At 45.9% G+C, this 19,729-nt stretch overlaps 1 protein-coding gene across 4 annotated transcripts in view; it reads right to left on the bottom strand.

Moving 5' to 3' along the window:
• The window catches only part of LOC115092041 (coiled-coil domain-containing protein 17-like), a 430,820-nt gene that overhangs the window by 206,668 nt on the left and 204,423 nt on the right, over positions 1-19,729 (bottom strand). For all 4 annotated transcript variants that reach the window (XM_029602511.1, XM_029602533.1, XM_029602526.1 and 1 more), the window contains one exon: positions 17,057-17,197. In XM_029602511.1, the coding sequence (XP_029458371.1) occupies positions 17,057-17,197 (141 nt within the window). The remainder of the gene's footprint in view (positions 1-17,056; positions 17,198-19,729) is intronic.

The raw sequence follows: 19,729 nt of genomic DNA, 5'->3' as shown, positions 1-19,729 counted from the left end.
TCGCCAATTCCACTACACTACAATGTACCCTCTCTCTATCCCAAGTAGAGATGTGAATCGTGTCCTCGATCGTCTTAACGATCGATTTCGGCTGGGAGGGGGAGGGAATCGTATTGTTGCCGTTTGGGGGGGTAAAATATCGTGAAAAATCGTAAAATCGTGAGCCGGCACATTAAAACCCCCTAAAACCCACCCCCGACCCTTTAAATTAAATCCCCCACCCTCCCGAACCCCCCCCCCCAAATGACTTAAATAACCTGGGTGTCCAGCGGCGGTCCGGAACGGCAGCGGTCCGGAACGGGCTCCTGCTATTGAATCTTGTTGTCTTCAGCCGGCGCCATTTTCCAAAATGGCGCCGAAAAATGGCGGCGGCCATAGACCAACACGATTCCACGGCAGGAGGTCCTTCCGGACCCCCGCTGGACTTTTGGCAAGTCTTGTGGGGGTCAGGAGGCCCCCCCCCAAGCTGGCCAAAAGTTCCTGGAGGTCCAGCGGGGGTCAGGGAGCGATTTCCCGCCGCGAATCGTTTTCCGTACGGAAAATGGCGCCGGCAGGAGATCGACTGCAGGAGGTCGTTCAGCGAGGCGCCGGAACCCTCGCTGAACGACCTCCTGCAGTCGATCTCCTGCCGGCGCCATTTTCCGTACGGAAAACGATTCGCGGCGGGAAATCGCTCCCTGACCCCCGCTGGACCTCCAGGAACTTTTGGCCAGCTTGGGGGGGGGCCTCCTGACCCCCACAAGACTTGCCAAAAGTCCAGCGGGGGTCCGGAAGGACCTCCTGCCGTGGAATCGTGTTGGTCTATGGCCGCCGCCATTTTTCGGCGCCATTTTGGAAAATGGCGCCGGCTGAAGACAACAAGATTCAATAGCAGGAGCCCGTTCCGGACCGCTGCCGTTCCGGACCGCCGCTGGACACCCAGGTTATTTAAGTCATTTGGGGGGGGGTTCGGGAGGGTGGGGGATTTAATTTAAAGGGTCGGGGGTGGGTTTTAGGGGGTTTTAGTGTGCCAGCTCACGATTCTAACGATTTATAACGATAAATCGTTAGAATCTCTATTGTATTGTGTTCCATAACGGTTTAAGACGATATTAAAATTATCGGACGATAATTTTAATCGTCGAAAAACGATTCACATCCCTAATCCCAAGTATACATCACTCCCCTCACAAACCCTTACCTCCCCCATATCCCTGCTCCTCAATTTTATTTATTTATTTATTTGTTGATTTTTATATACCGACATTCGTCGGAACATCATGCTGGTTTACATTGTAACAAAATAACAAGAGAGAGAAATAAACAGGGAGGGGAAGGGGGGAGCAGTAATGAAAGAGGAGAGAAGACAGCAGTAGGAAGGATAGTGAAAGAGAGAAATTTGAAAGGAACTTTTGAAGAATATAAATTAACAATAGACATATGTACAGGTGGGCTGGTAGGTACCAGACCAGTGATGGCAGTGACAGGGAGAGGTGTGTGTGTGTGTGTGTTGGGGGGGGGGGGGTGGTAGGGTGGGCTTAAAGGAGGGTGAGGGGAAACTAATAAAAGAATTTAGGCGTCATTGCTTAGGGGGGAGAAACACTATATTTTGGAGTCTTTGCTTGGGGTGAAGAAAGGGGAAGAAAAGGAGAAGCAGAGAGGAAGAGAGGGGAAAGGGTGGGCTGCGGGGTTAGAGTGCAAGCTAAGTTTGGTCAACGTCTGGGTATGCTAATGTAAAGAGCCAGGTTTGAGCCCTTTTTTAAATTTAGACAGATTAGGTTCTAGACGGAGGGCTGTGGGCAGGGTGTTCCATAGGGAAGGACCGGCACTAGAGAAAGCCCTTTCTCTGGTTGAGGTGTGGTGAGCAGTTTTTAGGGAGGGGGTGTATAGGGTACCAGCAAGGTTGGATCTGGAGGGGCGGGAAGATGATCGGAAAAGAGGTGCATTCTCGAGCCAAGTGTGATTTTGATTGTACAATAAATTGTGGAGGATGGTGAGTGTTTTGTATTTTATGCGTGAGGTTATGGGTAACCAGTGGAGGTCTTTTAGGATAGGGGTAATGTGATCTGATTTACGTGCGTTTGTTAGGATTCTGGCCATGGCATCCTGTAAAAGTTGGAGGAGTTTGATAATGGAGAGCGGGAGGCCCAGCAATAAAGAATTGCAATAGTCCAGTTTAGTTAAAATAGTTGCTTGTAGGACTGTGCGGAGGTCTTGGGTATATAGCAGGGGTTTAAGTTTCTTTAAGATGTGCATTTTGAAGAAGCTCGTTTTTATGGTATTGTGGATGTGAGATTTGAGATTTAAATGTTGGTCAAGATAGACGCTGAGATCTCTCACATTGCAGGTGAATGAATCAGGTGGAGGGTTGGTGTTGCTTAAGGCGGGGAGCGAGCGAGCTGGGGGATTGGTGATTGTGAGGAGCTCCGTTTTTGTTACATTTAAAGCGAGATGTAGGTTTGAGAGGAGGGTGTTAATTGAAGTAAGGCAGGAATCCCAAAACTGTAATGTTTTGAGGAGGGATTCTTGAAGCGGGATGAGGATTTGAACGTCGTCAGCATACATGAAGAACTTTAGGCCAAGATCAGAGAGGAGACAGCAGAGGGGGAGGAGATAGATATTGAAGAGTGTGGAAGAGAGGGAGGAGCCCTGCGGGATGCCCTGAGAGAGGGGAATGTGGGATGATTCAAAATTGGCTATTTTTACGGTGTAATTTCTGTTGTCGAGATAAGAAGAGAACCATTGCAGCACAGAACCTGTGACACCGATTTCTGCTAGGCGGGTGAGGAGAATGGTATGATTGATGGTGTCAAAGGCAGCAGATATATCAAGTAGGGCCAGTATGTATGATTGACCATGGTCCAATCCCTTGAGTATAGCGTCAGAAAGGGTAAGAAGGAGGCTTTTAGTGTTACGGGCTTTACGAAAGCCAAATTGAGCCGGGTGAAGAGTGTTGTGCTCTTCAAGGAATTCGGTAAGCTGGGTATTGACTATTTTCTCCATTATTTTTGCTATGAAAGGCAAGTTAGAAATAGGGCGATAGTTAGCTGGGATACTGGGGTCGAGGTTAGGTTTTTTTAGGAGGGGTTTGACAGCCTCCCTCACCCCCCCCCCCCCCCCCGAGCCTGCATCATACTGAAACAGACTTGTCAGGAGACATCGTGAACTGCGATATACTGGCAATGTAGCCCAAATTGGGCTAATAGTGCAACTTGCGATAACAGCCTTTCGCATAGCTGATAGTGCAATTTGCGATACACATGCTTATTAGCATAAGGTACACCCCTTTTTGGTATCCAATGCGATACTGGAAAATGAGGCCCTAAGTTGCATATATCTCTATATATATTTTTTTCTCCTTGTTTTGCTAGCTCGTTAAGGATCCTATTAATGTCTGTGGGTCAAGGGGCTTTTGGGCAGGGCTCGCGGGGGAGGGGGGAGGCTGTGTCTGTTGGATGAGGTGGTTGTATGGGTGGGATGTGTGAGAGGTGATTGGTAGGTGTAGCTTGATTGTGAGCGGAGATTGATTTGGGGGTTTCGTTTGATAACAGGGGTGGATGTTGTTACATAAAAGAAGACTTGCATGACCATTGTACCGATTGTTCTATTGTTGGTATCGTTTTTCTTGTATACTTCCTCGTGCTTGTGGCAATGCATGTCTTTGCAATAAAAATGATTTTGCAAAAAAAAGGAATGGAGAATAAAACAGAGAATATCATAATGCCTGTTTTGCTCCATGGTGCGATCTCATCTTGAGTACTGTGTTTAGTTCTGGTCACCATATTTCAAGAAAGATAGAGCAGAATTAGAAAAGGTACAGAGAAGAATGATCAAAATGACAAAGGGGATGGAACAATTCTATGAAGAAAGGCTAAAGAGATTAGGATTCTTCACCTTGGAGAAGAGTTGGCTGAGGGGAGATATGATAGGGGTCTATAAAATAATGAGTGGAATACAATGAGTAAATGTTAATCAGTTGTTTACTCTTTCGAAAAGTAGAAAGCCCAGGGTACACATAATGAAGTTATTAGGTAATACATTTAAAATAAAAATAGAAAATATTTTTTTACTCACCACATAATTAAGCTCTGGAATTTGTTGCCAGAGGATGTGGTGAAAGCTATTAGTGTAGCTGCATTTCCTGGAGAAAAAGTGTATTAACCATTATTAAGGCAGATTTGCAGAACTCCACTTCTCATCACTGGGATATGCAGCATGGAATCGAACTAATCCTTGGGATCCTGACAGATACATGTAATCTGACTTGGCCACTGTTGGAAACAGGATACTGGGCTTGATGGACCAGTATGGCAAGTATTATGTTCTTATGTTCTCTTCCCCCTGTGATTCTAAGCTGACTCTCTCCCTCCCCTCCCCTAGCCCCAGTTCACTCCAATTCCTCCTTCCCTTTCGGTATCCCCAGTTCACTCAATGCCTTCCTTCCTTCTCTTCATCCCCAGTTCACTCTAATCTTCCCTCTAGGGGTGTGCATTCGTTCCCTACGAATTGGGAATCCACAACATATAGGGCCTTATCCGTTGTATTCGTGGGGAAGCGAAACGTATCGCGATTCTCCACGAATACAACGAATCTTCGCCGAATTATTCGGCCGCCTAGGAGCCAATTTAAACAAACCCCCCACCCTCCTGACTCCCCCCCCCAAGACTTACCAAAACTCCCTGGTAGTCCAGCGGGGGGTCCGGGAGCCATCCCCTGCACTCACACCCTCGGCTGCCGGTTTCAAAATGGCATCGATAGCCTTTGACCTACTATGTCACAGGGGCTACCGGTGCCATTGGTCAGCCCCTGTCACATGGCCATCAGCGCCATCTTGTGCTCCTAACATGTGACAGGGGCTGACCAATGGCACCGGTAGCCCCTGTGACATAGTAAGGGCAAAGGCTATCGGCGCCATTTTGATTACTGGCAGCCGAGGGTGTGAGTGCAGGGGATGGCTCCCGGACCCCCCGCTGGACCACTAGGGAGTTTTGGTAAGTTTTGGGGGGTCAAGAGGGTGGGGGGTTGTAGTTAATTTAATTTTAGCAGGGAAACGAAAAGGAATTCACGTATAGAACGTATCGGGGGGCCCCCTTGCCATATCTGCCCCCCGACGAATACGAATCCCGAATGCAACATATGGCGTCCCTCTGCACATCCCTACTTCCCTCCCTCCCACTCCATGAATGTGACAAGCACCTGTGACAGCAGAACACCAATCTAGGAAGATTTTCATTAAGAAAGTATTTTCCCTTTTTTTTTTTTAAGAGGTTTTTAAGCCACTCCTCCTCGCTGGGAGCCAGGCTGGTATTGCTGGTTCCTGAGACCACAGACTTTTCAACCCGAGGAATCACCTTTACAGGACAACTAAAAGGAATCAAGTAAGATCATGGAGACCCCATCCAGATCTCCACCTACAAGGGACCAGAATACAAGGCTGGATGTTCAGGAAAACTCTGGAGCCTCAGATAGGACCCTTGACCTAGGAATTCCGGTTAATAGAGATGTGAATTGTGTGCCAGATCGTCTTAACGATCAGGTTCGGCTGGGGGGGGGGGGGGGGGAATCTGATCGTTAAGATATGTGAATTGGAATCGTTTCCGATTCCAATTCACATCGCTAATTTTTTTTTTTAGGGAGGCCCGCGCCGCTAAAAAAAAAAAACCCACACGACCCTTTAAATCGACCCCCCCTTAGCCTCCCCCACCCTCCCAACCCCCCCCAAACCTTTTAACATTACCCCTATTATATAGGGGCTGATGAGTAAAGATGGCCGGCACCATCTTTAAAGATGGCGCCGGCCATCCAGTGCTCCTGCCATGTGATAGGGGCCGGCCAATGGCACGGATACCCTGTCACATGGTAAGGGCAAAGGGGCATCGGCGCCAATTTTTTTTAGCGCAGCTGATGCCTGGGAACGGTAAATCGTCCCCCGAGGCCCCCCTGGACCACCAGGTAATGTTAAAAAGTTTTGGGGGGGTCGGGAGGGTGGGGGAGGCTAAGGGGGGTCGATTTAAAGGGTCGGGTGGGTTTTTTTTTATTGGGTCATCGGTGCCATTTTAATTAGTGGCAGCCAAAATGGCACCGATGGCCCGAGAGTGGGAGATCGCACCGGGAGCCCCCTCCCCCCCCGCCCCATTGGACCACCAGGTAATTTAACATTTTCGGGGGGTTCGGGAGGGTGGGGAGGGTAAGGAATTGGTTTTAAAGGGTCGGGGTGGGTTTAGGGGTTGTTTTGGTGTGCCGGTTTTCCCGCCCTCCCCCAAATAATTCCCGTGCCCTATTTAACGATTTAGGATGATTTATGACAATAAATCGGGGGCATTTGTATTGTATCGTGCACTCTGACGATTTAGGACGATTTTAAAATTATCTGATGATAATTTTAATCGTTCAAAAACGATTCACATCCCTACCGGTTAAGCTGCTGGAAGAGTGTTTAGTGCACATTTTCCATCACCATGGGAAGCTCAATCATTTTGCTGAAGAAAAGAACACCTACCCATCTGTGATACAATCTATTGTAACTGAACACTTATTTAAAGATGGATTTTAATTTGACTTTAACCAATGAGTAAATTATTATCACCCAATGCCTGGTCCTGTTTGTTTTGTTACAACAGCTCTCTCCAGGGGTTGCCACAGCTACCAAAACACACAAGGGATAAATCACACCACTGTCTGGGCATAGACAAAAGTCTCCCCCCATAAAAGGAATCCACATCTGAGAGACAGAATGCAAGCCAAGGGAGAAACACTAGCTGGAGCAGCTCCGAAGACATAAATTTGTGTGCCCCTGGGACTTAAAACACCCTATTAAAGGTTACATAAATCGGTGCCCAAAGAACATGGGGCTTGAAGATGGTGGAAAAATGAGATTCTGTGTTCCGGATGAGAAATGTGGATTTCAACTTATGTACAATGTACTTAGAAGAGAAGGAGAAAGTAGCTGTAATGATTACAAAAAATGGTGGTCGTTCCTGCGCTTGGGCATCAGTGGGATAAAAAGCACGCCAAGAGAAGAAGCCCATGTGACGTATGTGTCTGACATCATTACTGTTTAACCGTTGTACGGAAAATAGATTAATATAAAAGTGGCAGCACACTCGTGATGTCATCCTCAGCACGAGGGACCATGTGCGTCATGTGATTGGAAGTGTAGGCTGTGATTTCTCTGATAAATTGAGACTGCAACTGAAGCTAGTTATCCAGGGCTACATCAAAAGCTTTACTATTTATTAAAAATACATGTGGATGTTCCAATATCAATCGCCTTGAGCAAGGCAGTGAAAAGAAGAAATGACATTTTTGTTTGGCACCATGGCCAAAAAATCTATCCTTAAATTGTCCAGCTCTAGTGAGAGTAGCATGATGAATCTTATGCCATAGAAACCCTCCATGGACAGTGGGTAAGAAAATTGGTGGTATCGTTTTTGGTCTGAGACATGTTTTTGGCCTTATGGAGATGGCACAGCCAGTATAGTACAAGGCAGGCTTGCAGATGTTCGCTGGAAAGATGCCATCCTCACCACTGAATGTGCCGACTGTTGGGCGTGTCAGAGACCTGAACAAGTATTCATGGACTGTTATTATTGTAAGGGCCCCCTATTCCAAGACATTGACGTGGGACCTGACATCACTGTTGGTTGGCAGGGAGGCCCTTCAGCTACTAGTGCTTTCTGAAGAATGGCTATTCACCATAGCGATGGACACATCTCTCCAGTGGAATCCAACAAGAGTAGCTGTAGTGCTGGTAAAGGAAAAACAGCTACAGCTGAGAAGCTATCATCACCTACTGTGCCTGTCCCACAGCAGTGGGTGCTTCTAAAATGAATGCTGGGCTTGATCAGGCCTTCTCATTTGGAGACAGCCCCAATGTGGTAGTAGAGGCTCTCTTCAAACATTCCCCCAAGGGTGGGGCTAGTGCACTTTCCTGGGCCAACTAAGTGGAGGCTCTGAAAAAGAAAGAGCTGGAGAATGCCATGATCAGCTCAGTTGTTGGGTTAGGTTGGGGGTTAGCCAAACTGACACTTCTGGAAAACTCGCGGCCATCGACTCCAATGAGAATACCTCCAGGATTGCTTGCTGTAGCACCTGTCCCTCAGCTGGGTCAGTGAAGGATGCCATCATTGATACCTAATTGTTTAGGTGCTACAAGGGACCAGGATACAGGGCCGGGTGACTGGGAAGATGCTGAAACCTCAGGTAGGACTGTTTTGGTAATGCTACAATGGGACCCCTGATATAGGAATCCCAATTAAGTCACTGAGAGAGCTTTTAGAGCACATTTTCCATAACCATGAGAAGCTCAAGTAGTTTGCTGAAGAAAAGGACACTAACCCAAGCAGAGACACCCTATCTATATAAAAATCACTTGTATCTGCACACTTACTAAAAAATAGACTTTAATTTGACTTTAACCAATCAGTAAATTATTATTTAACACCCAGTGCCTGGTTCTGCCTGTTTTGTTACAACAGCTCTCTCCAGGTGTTGTCACAGCTACCAACACACACATGGGACAAATCATGCCATTGTCTGGGCAATCGATGAGAGTCTCCCCCATAAAATGAATCCACTTCTGGGAGATAGTGTGCAAGACAAGGGAGAAAAGCTAGCCGGAGAAGCCCTAAAGTAATACATTTGTTTGTGTGCCCCTGGACATAAAACACCCCGTTAAGTTTTACATATGCATTAATAATAACATCAGTGAAAAAAGTTGAACCTAAGATAAAGTCCCTTTTCTCAACTTTAGATCCATGTCCCTTTCATATTGTAAACATTTGCATGAATTAACATATGGTGTTTTGAGACATATGATTAACAAATCATTAAAGGAGGGTATACTTCCGAAGGTTTGGAAACACGCTATTGTCAGAACTCTTAAAAAAAGATGATAAGCAGTCATCTGCAGACCTGGCAAATTACCAACCGATTTCCGATTTACCAACAGTTTCGAAAATCCTTGAAAGGTAGTTTTAGGACAATTGGACAAATTTATAAATGATCATAAGTTGTTGGATAGATATCAGTTTGGATTTCATAAAAACTATTTGATGGAGTTGTTACTTTCAGTCACTGACACCCTTTTGGGTTGTCTTGACCATGGTGGGTCTGGCATTTTGGTCCAATTGGACTTGTCAGTGGTGTTTGACACTGTTCAACATGTCACTCTTATGAAGATGCTGCGGTCAGTAGGTATAGGAAGCACTGTCTTAAGTTGATTCCGATCCTATTTGATTGGAAGAGAGCAAATGATACAAATAGTAGGGGTGTGCATTCGTTTTGAACTTAAATGTAAAACGCTACTTTTTTTTTTTTTTAACTTAAAAAAGTGATGAGGCGAAAACGATCGGATTTCCAACTTATTCAACATAGCTATGTTGAATACGTTGGAAATCGCGATTGTTGATCCAAAATAAAAATTTAAACCCCTCACCTTCCTTAATCCCCCCCCAAAGACTTACCACAACTCCCTGGTGATCCAGCGAGGAGTCAGGACGCCATTTCTGAACTCCTTTGCGAGGAGCACGTGACGGCGCCACGTCGGAGTGACACGGCGTCACGTGATTCCCCGCGGGTTCGCTCCGGGATCCTCGTTCGGCCCAAAAGGAACTTTTGGCCAGCTTGGGGGGGCCTCCTGACACCCCCAAGCTGGCCAAAAGTTCCTTTTGGGCCGAACAAGGGTCCCGGAGCGAACCCGCGGGGAATCACGTGACGCCGCGTCACTCCAACGTGGCGCCGACGTCACGTGCTCCTTGCAAAGGGGGTCAGGAGGCCCCCCAAGCTGGCCAAAAGTTCCTTTTGGGCCCAACGAGGGTCCCGGAGCGAACCCGCGGGGAATCACATGACGCCGCGTCACTCAACGTGACGCCGACGTCACGTGCTCCTTGCAAAGGAGTTCAGAAATGGCGTCCTGACCCCACTGGACCACCAGGGAGTTTTGGTAAGTCTGGGGGGGGGGGATTAAGGAGGGTGAGGGGTTTAAATTTTTATTTGCACATATGGACATAGACTCAACTTATGGAATTCTCCATATGTCCATATTGACCGCAAATGACCCCCTCTTTCGACTTATGGACTTATGAACATAAACTTTTGCTCTGCACATCCCTAACAAATAGGAACAAAACATTCAGACTGGTTTAAGAATAAGTGTGGTGTGCCACAAGGTTCAGCCTTATTTTCAACACTTTTAATCTTTATTTGGCCCATCAATGTTAAGTATTTCATCTATGCACATGATATACAATTTTTTCTGCCTAGAAATGCTGAGAGCGAAGTTACAGAAGAAAAACTTCAAAAATCATTAAAAAGTTGAACGATTATAAAAAAAAACCCCAACATATTATGGGTGGGAAGGGATGCAGAACTAAAGATTGGGAAGAATCTGTTATCCACAGATTTTGCGGTGCCTGTGCAATCAGAGATCAGGAGTTTGGGGGTTCTCTTGGATTCTCAATTGTCAATGAAGGGTCAAATTAGCCATGTCATAAAGTTAGCTTTTTACAAACTTAAGATGTTGTGTCCATTAAGAGTGTTTTCACCTCCCACATTTTTTCGATCAGTGTTGCAGGCTCTGGTTCCTACCCATCTAGATTACTGTAGTACATTGTATATTGGATTGTCAGTCATGATTTTGCATTCAATGCAGATACAAAACTCAGCTACACGAGTTTTGATGGGAATCTGTAGAATGCAGCACATAACTTCGATATTAAGGGAGTTACATTGGCTCCCAATTAAATGGAGAAGTAAATTCAGACTCATGACTATAGTTTTTAAATTTGTCCATAATCATTCTTAATGTACTTTGAGTAATCTGATAAGACCTTATGTCCCTTCCCGCTCTTTGCGTTCCACGCAATCATATTTGTTAGAAATTCCATCAGTAAGGAAATTTAAGTTAGGCCCCTCGTGAATGTAACAAGATCCCACAAGATGTGAGGCAGCTGCAGGATCTAAAAGACTTTAGAAAGGCTTTGAAGGCAGTGTTCTTTGAGGCAGCATTTGGATGAGGCTCATTCTTTTTAATTTGCAGGTTTTTTTTTAATTACATGGTGATTTACTAGTCTCTGTATGTTGTTTTATACATGTTTTATTTGTATATGTTCTTTTTATAATTTTTATGATTGTTATTTTGTAATCCATGCCAAACTATTGTATGGAGGCAGCGGAATAGAAGAATTTTTAAATAAATAAGTAAATAGATTTTACAAGCAAAAGGACATTCAAAGAACAGCCTTCTAATATAAAATATCTCTTACAACATAGATATTTTATTTACATGCATTGCAATAAGAATCTACCCATGAAAATGTAAGCATTACCCCCGGCCCTAAAACAGCAATACATCTCCTATGAAGAAAATAGAACAAGACAGACTGCTATCGATCCGTACACCGAAGCTACACAGTTGGAGAATACTTCACCTCTGTTATATACCAGAACACAGACAGACCTTCATTAAATACAAAATAAAATGACCATAAAGTACAAATAGAAACATGCAGACAAAAACTGAACTGGAAATCATAAAACGCCAGACTGTATGCAATGAAATAATAGAAAAATAGAAACCACCATTCCTCATAAAACAATAAAATCAGGAAATATAAAATATCTATCAGAATAGTAAAAGCACGCTTCTGAAAAAATAAATAAATATTTCAAAATAGTCAATGAATAGAATAACATTCTTTAATTAAATTCATATAAAACATTTTTTAACATTCCCAAAACCAATAAAATATTTAAAAAAACATTAGACACATCAAATGACATCCAATAATTAAAACTAGTAAGGGAAAAAAATCCCTGCTTTCCATACTTGGGAACTTTTAATTTCTAGTCACCCTAACATTGTCCTGGATTAGTAGAGGAAAGGGGCTACACACAAACTTTCTCCATTCTGTCTCATATATGCACAGTTTCTAACACAGATACACACACTAGAGATGTGAATTGTGTCATCGATCGTCTTAACGATCGATTTTGGCTGGGGGGGGGAGGGAATCGGATCGTCGCGGTTTTAGGTTTGTAAATATCGTTTAAATCGTGTTTTAGTGTGCCGGGAAAACCGGCACACTAAAACAACCCTAAAACCCACCCCGACCCTTTAAAATAAATCCCCCACCCTCCCGAACCCCCCCAAAATGCCTTAAATTACCTGGGGTCCAGGGGGGGGGGTCCCGGTGTGATCTTTTACTCTCGGGCCTCCGGTGCTTTGTAGAAATGGCGCCGGCGCTACCTTTGCCCTGTCATAGGACAGGGCAAAGGTAGCGCCGGCGCCATTTTGTTTTTTGTCCCCCGACGTCAAGAGCGCAGAAGATCGCTCCCGGACCCCCGCTGGACCCCCAGGGACTTTTGGTCAGCTTGGGGGGGCCTCCTGACCCCCACAAGACTTGCCAAAAGTCCAGCGGGGGTCTGGAACGACCTCCTGCAGTCGAATCGTGTTGCCGTACGGCCGGCGCCATTTTGCACAAATGCTGTCTTCTTCCTGCCTGTGGAATGTCACAATTTGTACTGCCGCTGCTGCTGTTGTCCACTTGCTGCCCGCAGGGCTTGGGATCCAAAAGGGGAAGTCACAATTTCAAGCCACCGCCATTGCAGTCTTCTTCCTGCTCTCTGGACCTGTGATCCACATGGGCAGGTCAAAGTTTCAGACCGCCACTGCTGCTGTTTTCTTCCTGTCTGTGGGGCTTGGGATATCCACAGACATGTCACAATTTCAAGCTACCACCATTGCTGACTTCTTCCTGCTTGGGATTCTCATGGGCAATTCACAATTTTAGGCTGCCACTACTGCAGATTTCTTCATACCTGAGGGGCCTGGGATCCCCACAGACAGGTCACAGTTTCACACTATTGCCATCACCTTCTTTCTGCCCCCGGGCATTGCTATCTGCATTAAGGGTGAGGCGGCTGCCACAGAGGTGTTTTGGAGTGGGGGTGGGGTCATTTTTTTCCACCTCAGACGTTTGCCACCTGAAGCAGCTGCCTCACCCTGCCTAATGATAGAACCACCCCTGTAAATGTAGTCCTGGATGGCACTTTGCAATTGGGGCTTAAGGCCCAAGTTCTACACTTTCTACAGGGACTTATCATCCAGGGCAATAATTTCCTAGACACACCTCATTACTACTCTTGATGTTGCCTACTTCTTGCCCCAGAACAGTGATACAGAACTCCATCCTATTTCCTCTATGGTGGTTTGCCACTGCAAATGCATTGTAGGGGAATGCTGGCCTGCCACCTAAATGGTGGAAGTTGCCATGGGATCAGCTTAGAGTAAAGTCTTCCCCCTTTCCTATGGCTTTTGCTTTGAGTGGCAGAGGGAGTTCCCAGCCTAGTTCTGCTACCATCCTTTGATGCCAATGCTAGCAATGCTGCTTCTGCAGGTGATGCTGCAAATCAACATTTTTCAAAACATGGATCCTCCCTTACTTTAATTGGATTCCAGATAAAGGATGTCCTGTGTGATCTCTTCTTTACATCCATCCTTGGGGGCTGATGCTAGTACTAAAGTTCTGATTGCCTGTGGGTTTCCGTCATAATTCTGCACCATCCTGAGAATTTTCTTTCTGCTTGCAGGACCATGAAGAAAAAGGCCAGGGGCTCATTCACACTCTTTATCTGCACTTCCTGCTCTTCCTGGGGTTTGCTTTCAACACTGTCAGTATCATCTATCACCTCACTACAGGCTAAGATGCTACTGACTAGAGCTCTCAAATTTTCTTCAGCTCTTCAATATCTGCTAAGCTCTATTGACTACTGTAATTCCCTCTATGCTGGCCTTCCTCAGAACTCACTTAGATCATTGCAATTAGTTTAAAATTCTTCTGCCAGATTCCTTACTTATGAACCCACAAACATATTACACCTATCTTAAGAGTCCCTACATTGGCTACCAGTCAAATCACAAATAATATACAAAATCCTGACTTCTGAACATAACCTCCTTCATAATGTCACTAATCCCTGGATCAACTCAATTCAACACTTTCATACACTTATCTCAGCTAATACATTTTTATTTGATTCTCCCGCTGCTAAACACACCAGTCTAGCAATGAGTCAGGAAAAAGCTTTCTCCATTGCACGACCAACAACTTGAAGTTCAAAGCCACTAGAAATATGTGCTATGCCATGTCACAAGCAATTTAAAAAAGTAATAAAAATGTACCTATTTATTCAGGCTTTCCAAGCTGAAAATGAATTTACCCTTAGCAGACAGTGTTGTTGGCTTTAATTATTAAACATTGTTTTATTGTAAAATGTTGTCTTTTGTTTCTGTTTTAAATTATGCATGCTTTCTCATGTAACCCACCCCAAACCTTGGAGGGTGTAAGATAGAAATAATTTTAAATAAATACATCTTCTGATTTAGGGAATCCCAGATATGATTCTTCCTCAGAATCAGTTCTTGAAAATACTACCTCTATTACCTCAAATGCAGTAAGGGGTGGATTTTAAAAAGGTTACACACACATATATTACGAACATAACCACAAAAACCTGCTCCTGCATGTGCCGAGCCTATTTTGCATAGGCCAGCGATGCGCACAAGCCCCAGGACGTGCGTATGTCCCGGGGCTTGAAAAAGGGGTGGGGCCTGGGTGGTCCAGGGCGGTCAGGGGCTGGGGCAGGGGCATGACCAGAGCCTCCAGGCACAGCGGCCATTTGCCGCTGTGCCTGGGATCGTGGGCCAGCCATTAGCCAGCGCGTGCAACCTACGCCTGCTCGGAGGCAGGCACAACTTATAAAATAAAGGTGGGAGGTGGGTTAGATAGGGAAAGGGAGGGGAAGGTTGGGGGGGCGAAGGAAAGTTCCCTCCGAGGCTGCTCCAATTTCAGAACAGCCTCGGAGGGAACAGGGAAAGCCATCGGGGTTCCCCTAGGGCTTGGCGCATGCAAGGTGCACAAGTGTGCACCCCCTTGCGCGTGCTGACCCCGGATTTTATAACATGCGCATGGCTGCGCACGCATGTTATAAAATCGGGCGTAGATTTGTGCGCGCCGAGTTGCACGCATGAATCTACGCCCGTGCGTACATCTTAAAATCTGGCCCTAATCATGGAGGAGTGTGCTGCTGGCTTTGTATATTACACTTCTGCTGCCACAATCTTGATAAGATCATCCTTGGATGCTGTCCTGCCTTTTTTCCCTGCTCTAAAACAAAAGGGAGTGGAACAGGGGGCAGTAGCACATACTCTCCCAATATCATTTTCTAATGGCTTGAGCTGGCTTACACTCCTGGCTTTCTGTGGCTAAAAAGTCTTTTTTAAATTTAGGGGTAGGACTCCTTTTGTCTTTATACTACTAGTACTGCTTGTACTTCTCACATATTGGACAGGATCTGCAGCTAATCCTCTGCCCTGCCATTCTCTTCTTTCCCCTTTCTTCGCAGTGGCATGATAGAATTTGAAGTACCTACTAAGGGTTTTCATATCACAGTAGAATTTAATGATACTGTACCAGTACTCACAGTAGCATTCTAGTCCTGAATGAATGTGTCGGCCTGAATGAATGTGTCTGTAACACACAATCTAGTTAACAGACTGAATTCAAGTCGGTGCTTAGCAAACACAGAACCAACTTGCTAAGAGAGTTAGCAGCAGCCTGCTAGTGGTGGCACAAACTCAGTCTCTATCATTCTAAGGCTACCCCTCACAGTAAGTAAGATTTTTAAAAAGTACACTCGCACATACTTGTGTTTGCGCGACCGGCGCAAACAAGAGTACGCCGGATTTTAATAGATACATGTGTAGCCGCGCGTATCTTTTAAAATCCAGGGTCGGCGCGCGCAAGGCTGTGCAAAATCGGCAGCCTGTGCGCGCCAAGCCGCGCAGCCTTCCTCCACCACCCCGCACCTTCCTTCCACCCCCCCAGCCCTATCTAAACCCCCCTACCTTTGTTTGAAAAGTTACGCCTGTACGAGGCAGGCATAACTCATGCGCCCCAGCCGCGCGATTCCCCAGCCCGGGAGCAGTTTCAGAGGCCTCGGCCACTCCCCCGAAATACCCTGGGCCGGAACCATGCCCACAGCCCCACCCCCGGATAACGCGCCGCCACGACATGCCCCTGGCACCCCCCCCTCAGGAAAGTCCCGGCACTTACGCGCGTCCCGGGGCTTGCGTGCACCGCTGAGCCTATTCAACATAGGCTCGGCGCGTGCAGGGGGAACTTGGGGCAGGTTTTCAGGGGGTACGCGCTTATCTTATGTGCATACCCTTTGAAAATCTGCCCCAGTGTGTGCAAAAAAGGTTTCTGTCATATACATACACAGACACATATACAGTTTATGAATGTGTACTGCTGACTGACTCCTTTTGCACACACAAAATACCTGATGGAAACAGAACCAAGAATGCTGGTAAAGCTATGGTTCATTTCAGTCTGTCTTCAGATAACCTTACTACATAGCACTGTGTGGCATCAGACAGAGACAAAAAAAAATCACTGGCTCTGCTTCAAACTCCATTCCACTTCTACCCCATCCCCAGTGAATACAGAAACAGACTGCAGCAAAGAAGATCAGAAAAAAAAAACCTTTGACAATGCCAATTCCAATGCCTACTTTTTTAAAGCTTTTCTTTAATGCTCAGAGAGCTTCTGAAAAGAGATCCTTCTCTGCAAAATCTAACAGAGCAAATTCAGTCTCTTTGCACATGCTCAGATTTTTCAGTAGGAAGATGTCAGTATCACCTGATCCATGTGGCAACTATAGGCTAATTAAAAAGATGCTTCACCATGATTTGTCTTCTATCCAGTGTCCTTGCCAATCTCTCCCACCTCAGCTCTAGCAAGGCTGCTATGTCCAACAGGCAAAGGTTGGTTGCTATATTTCCCAGTTATCCCCTGCCTGCATCTCCTGTTTGATCAGTATATCCATAGACAACATGAATGTGTCATAGACTTGAATGAGAAACACAAATGAAATGAAAATTGATGTTTACATTTTTGGACACTCTCCATTTGTTTTAGGAGTCCACAAATGGAAAAACAATGGTCCAATTTGTTGCATTTTACCTATTTGTTTCAAAAGAATGCACATCCTTAAGAACTGAATAATGACTTACTTTTTGATGATGTCCTAGAAACCTGGACATTTTCTTGCCTTTTAAGCTGCAGTTTAAGGATTTCTTCTTCTAAGTGATGATTTTCTATTTGTATTGCAATGAGCTCCATGTTTAGATCACGTTTCACTGTTTCATGTCCTCCTAAAAATTGAGTTTTAATCAAAACAAAATTTCAGATAAAAGCATGAAAGTGAAAGACATATTTAGCTTTCTGCTATCTCCTGTTATCCCCTCCTCCTTTTATCTTTTCTTCTTTCTGTGAAGCATTGCTTACCTATATCAAGTCTGCTTGTGCTCCTCTTTTACCCTCCTTCATATAAGCCCCTGATATTTTCTCACAGCACTAACACAAGACAAAAGCTGCTTCTCCCCACAATAACATTGTCTGCTGTGCCTTCCTTCTTGCAAGATTGGCATAAGGCATGGGTGGCCAGCTCTGGTCCTCAAGAACCGAAATCAGTTCTAGTTTTCAGGATATCAACAATAATATACATGAAATATATTTGTATACATTGGAGGTAGTACATGCAAATCTATCTCGTACATATACATTGTTGATTTACTGAAAACCAGAGCTGTTTTTGGCTTTTGAGGACCAGAGTTAACCACCCCTGACATAGGACTTCTCCTTCCTAGTCCCATTTTTAATATTACAACAATAATCTTCAAGTGCTAGTATTTGCATATTATTAGGAGTCAATTTTCACAGAGATACACAGAGAATATGTGTGTAAAATGGCATGTATATCAGAGGCATAGCCAAAACTGAATTTTTTGAGGCACCGAAGGATATCAAGGGTGGGCACTGTGGACAGACATCTGCCCCACTGCATCCCTTACCCCAACCTATGTGGATCTTCATGGCAGTGACTTCAAAACCCATTTAATTTCTAGCAACACTATATCTCCTTTTTCTTCACTGACTCCTTGACCTGTCTCTGCTGTTTCTCACTCTCCCTCTGTAGTTAAGGCAACTAATTTATGCAAGTGTTACTCTCTCAGGCTGCTGAAGAGCAAATATGTAAATAGGCTTCAACCCAGTCCAAGCATTTCTGAACTGGCTGATGGGGGAGGAGGATAAATAATTACCTGCCAAAAGTAAAAAAGAAAGACTGATGACATCAAACTTTTAAATGTCTAGAATAAGGGCAGATGTGGGGTTTTTTTTTCAAATTAGCTTCCTTAATGTTACGCTCCTACCCGAGGACCCCATCCCGCGGACAGGACCTCACTTACCACAGGCCGCCCCTGGGCCGTGCTGCCTCCATCTTCCGTGGCATGGAGCCGCCAGGGTCCTTCCATGCGGCATGGGTTCGCCGCCGCCGCTGCTTCCTTTTCGGTGGCTTGAGCGCCACCACTGGGACTTCCCAAGCAGCAGGAAGCCGCCTCCGCCGATGCCTTCTGCCTCTGTGGTTCTAGCACCACTTCTGGGACTCTGCTGCTTCCTTCCTATGGCCTGTTGCTGCCGCCGTTGACTCCATCCACGCGACAGGGACGCCACTGATATCACCAATCTTCGCAGCATAGTGCCGCTGCTGGGTTGTCCTCTTCTGCGGCCTGGAGGCCACTGCCGCCACTGCCTACTTCCTTTCCCATGTCGCGGGGATGTCGCTGTTGCAGCCTGCTCTCCCTGGACTCTCTAGGCATGGGTGCATGCCTCCTCTACAGTTTTAAAGGGCCAGCGTCAGGAAAAGCCCGCGGCCCTCAGCTATGATGTAATCATCATGTTCCTGGATCAGCCCTATAAAAGGGCTCTGCTTTTTTCCTTCAGGGCCTTTGGATCTGGTCAGCACAGTGGTCTGTGGTCTTCGTTCCGATCCAAGTCCTCCATGGTCTTCCTGTGCCTTGATGGATCTTCGTTCCATGTTTTTCATGTTCCTGGTTTTCTTCTTCTTGATGTTCCTGGTCTTGTCCCTCATCGGAGCTCCTTCATCGCTTGTTCCATGTTCCTGTTGTTCCAGATGTCCCGATGTCCTGATGTTCCTGATGTCCAATGTTCTTGTCCAATGTTCTAGCCCTGAATCCATCTTCCTCATCTCCAGCTCTTCATCCAGTTCCCAGGTCCTCATCTGTTCACGTTTCCTGGCGTGCCACTGTTGTGGTCCGTGACCAGCCCATGGGGGGCTGTGTAGGGCGCCTCGTGGTACAAATCCTATCTTCTCGTCTGTAGCGCAAGCCTCCAGAAGACTCCTGTTTTTAATGCCAGCTTCTGAATCCTGAGTCTTGAATCCTGAATCCTGAGTCTTGAATCCTGTCCCAGTCTTCTGAGTCCCTTGTGCCTGCTTCTGTCCATGCCTAAGACTCTGCCAGAATCTGCTCCACTTCAGCGTTGTCCGCAACCATCCATAAGCAGCTGTGTAGGGTGTGCCCCAGTGCAGGCCTCTCCTGAATCTTCATCATGTCCTGGCTTGAAAGTTCCACTGCTTTGTCTGGAGTCTGCTTCGCCTTTGGCGTGGTCCGCAACCAGCCATGGGCGGCTGTGTAGGGCACACTGCGATGCAGCACTCACCCAGTACTTTCTCCTGAATCCTTGCCTGAGACCTCCTAGTAACCTGAATCCTTGTCTGAGTCTTCTGAGCAACCTGAATCCTTGTCTGAGCCCTCCGAGTATCCAAGTCTACGTCTGAGTCCTCTGAGTATCCTAGTCTATGTCTGAATCCTACAAGTAACCTG

Source organism: Rhinatrema bivittatum, chromosome 1 (genome assembly GCF_901001135.1).
Source record: "Rhinatrema bivittatum chromosome 1, aRhiBiv1.1, whole genome shotgun sequence".
NCBI classification, from domain to species: Eukaryota; Metazoa; Chordata; class Amphibia; order Gymnophiona; family Rhinatrematidae; genus Rhinatrema; species Rhinatrema bivittatum.
The sequence above is the reverse complement of the archived record's forward strand: the minus strand, read 5'-3'. Positions and strand labels throughout refer to the sequence as shown.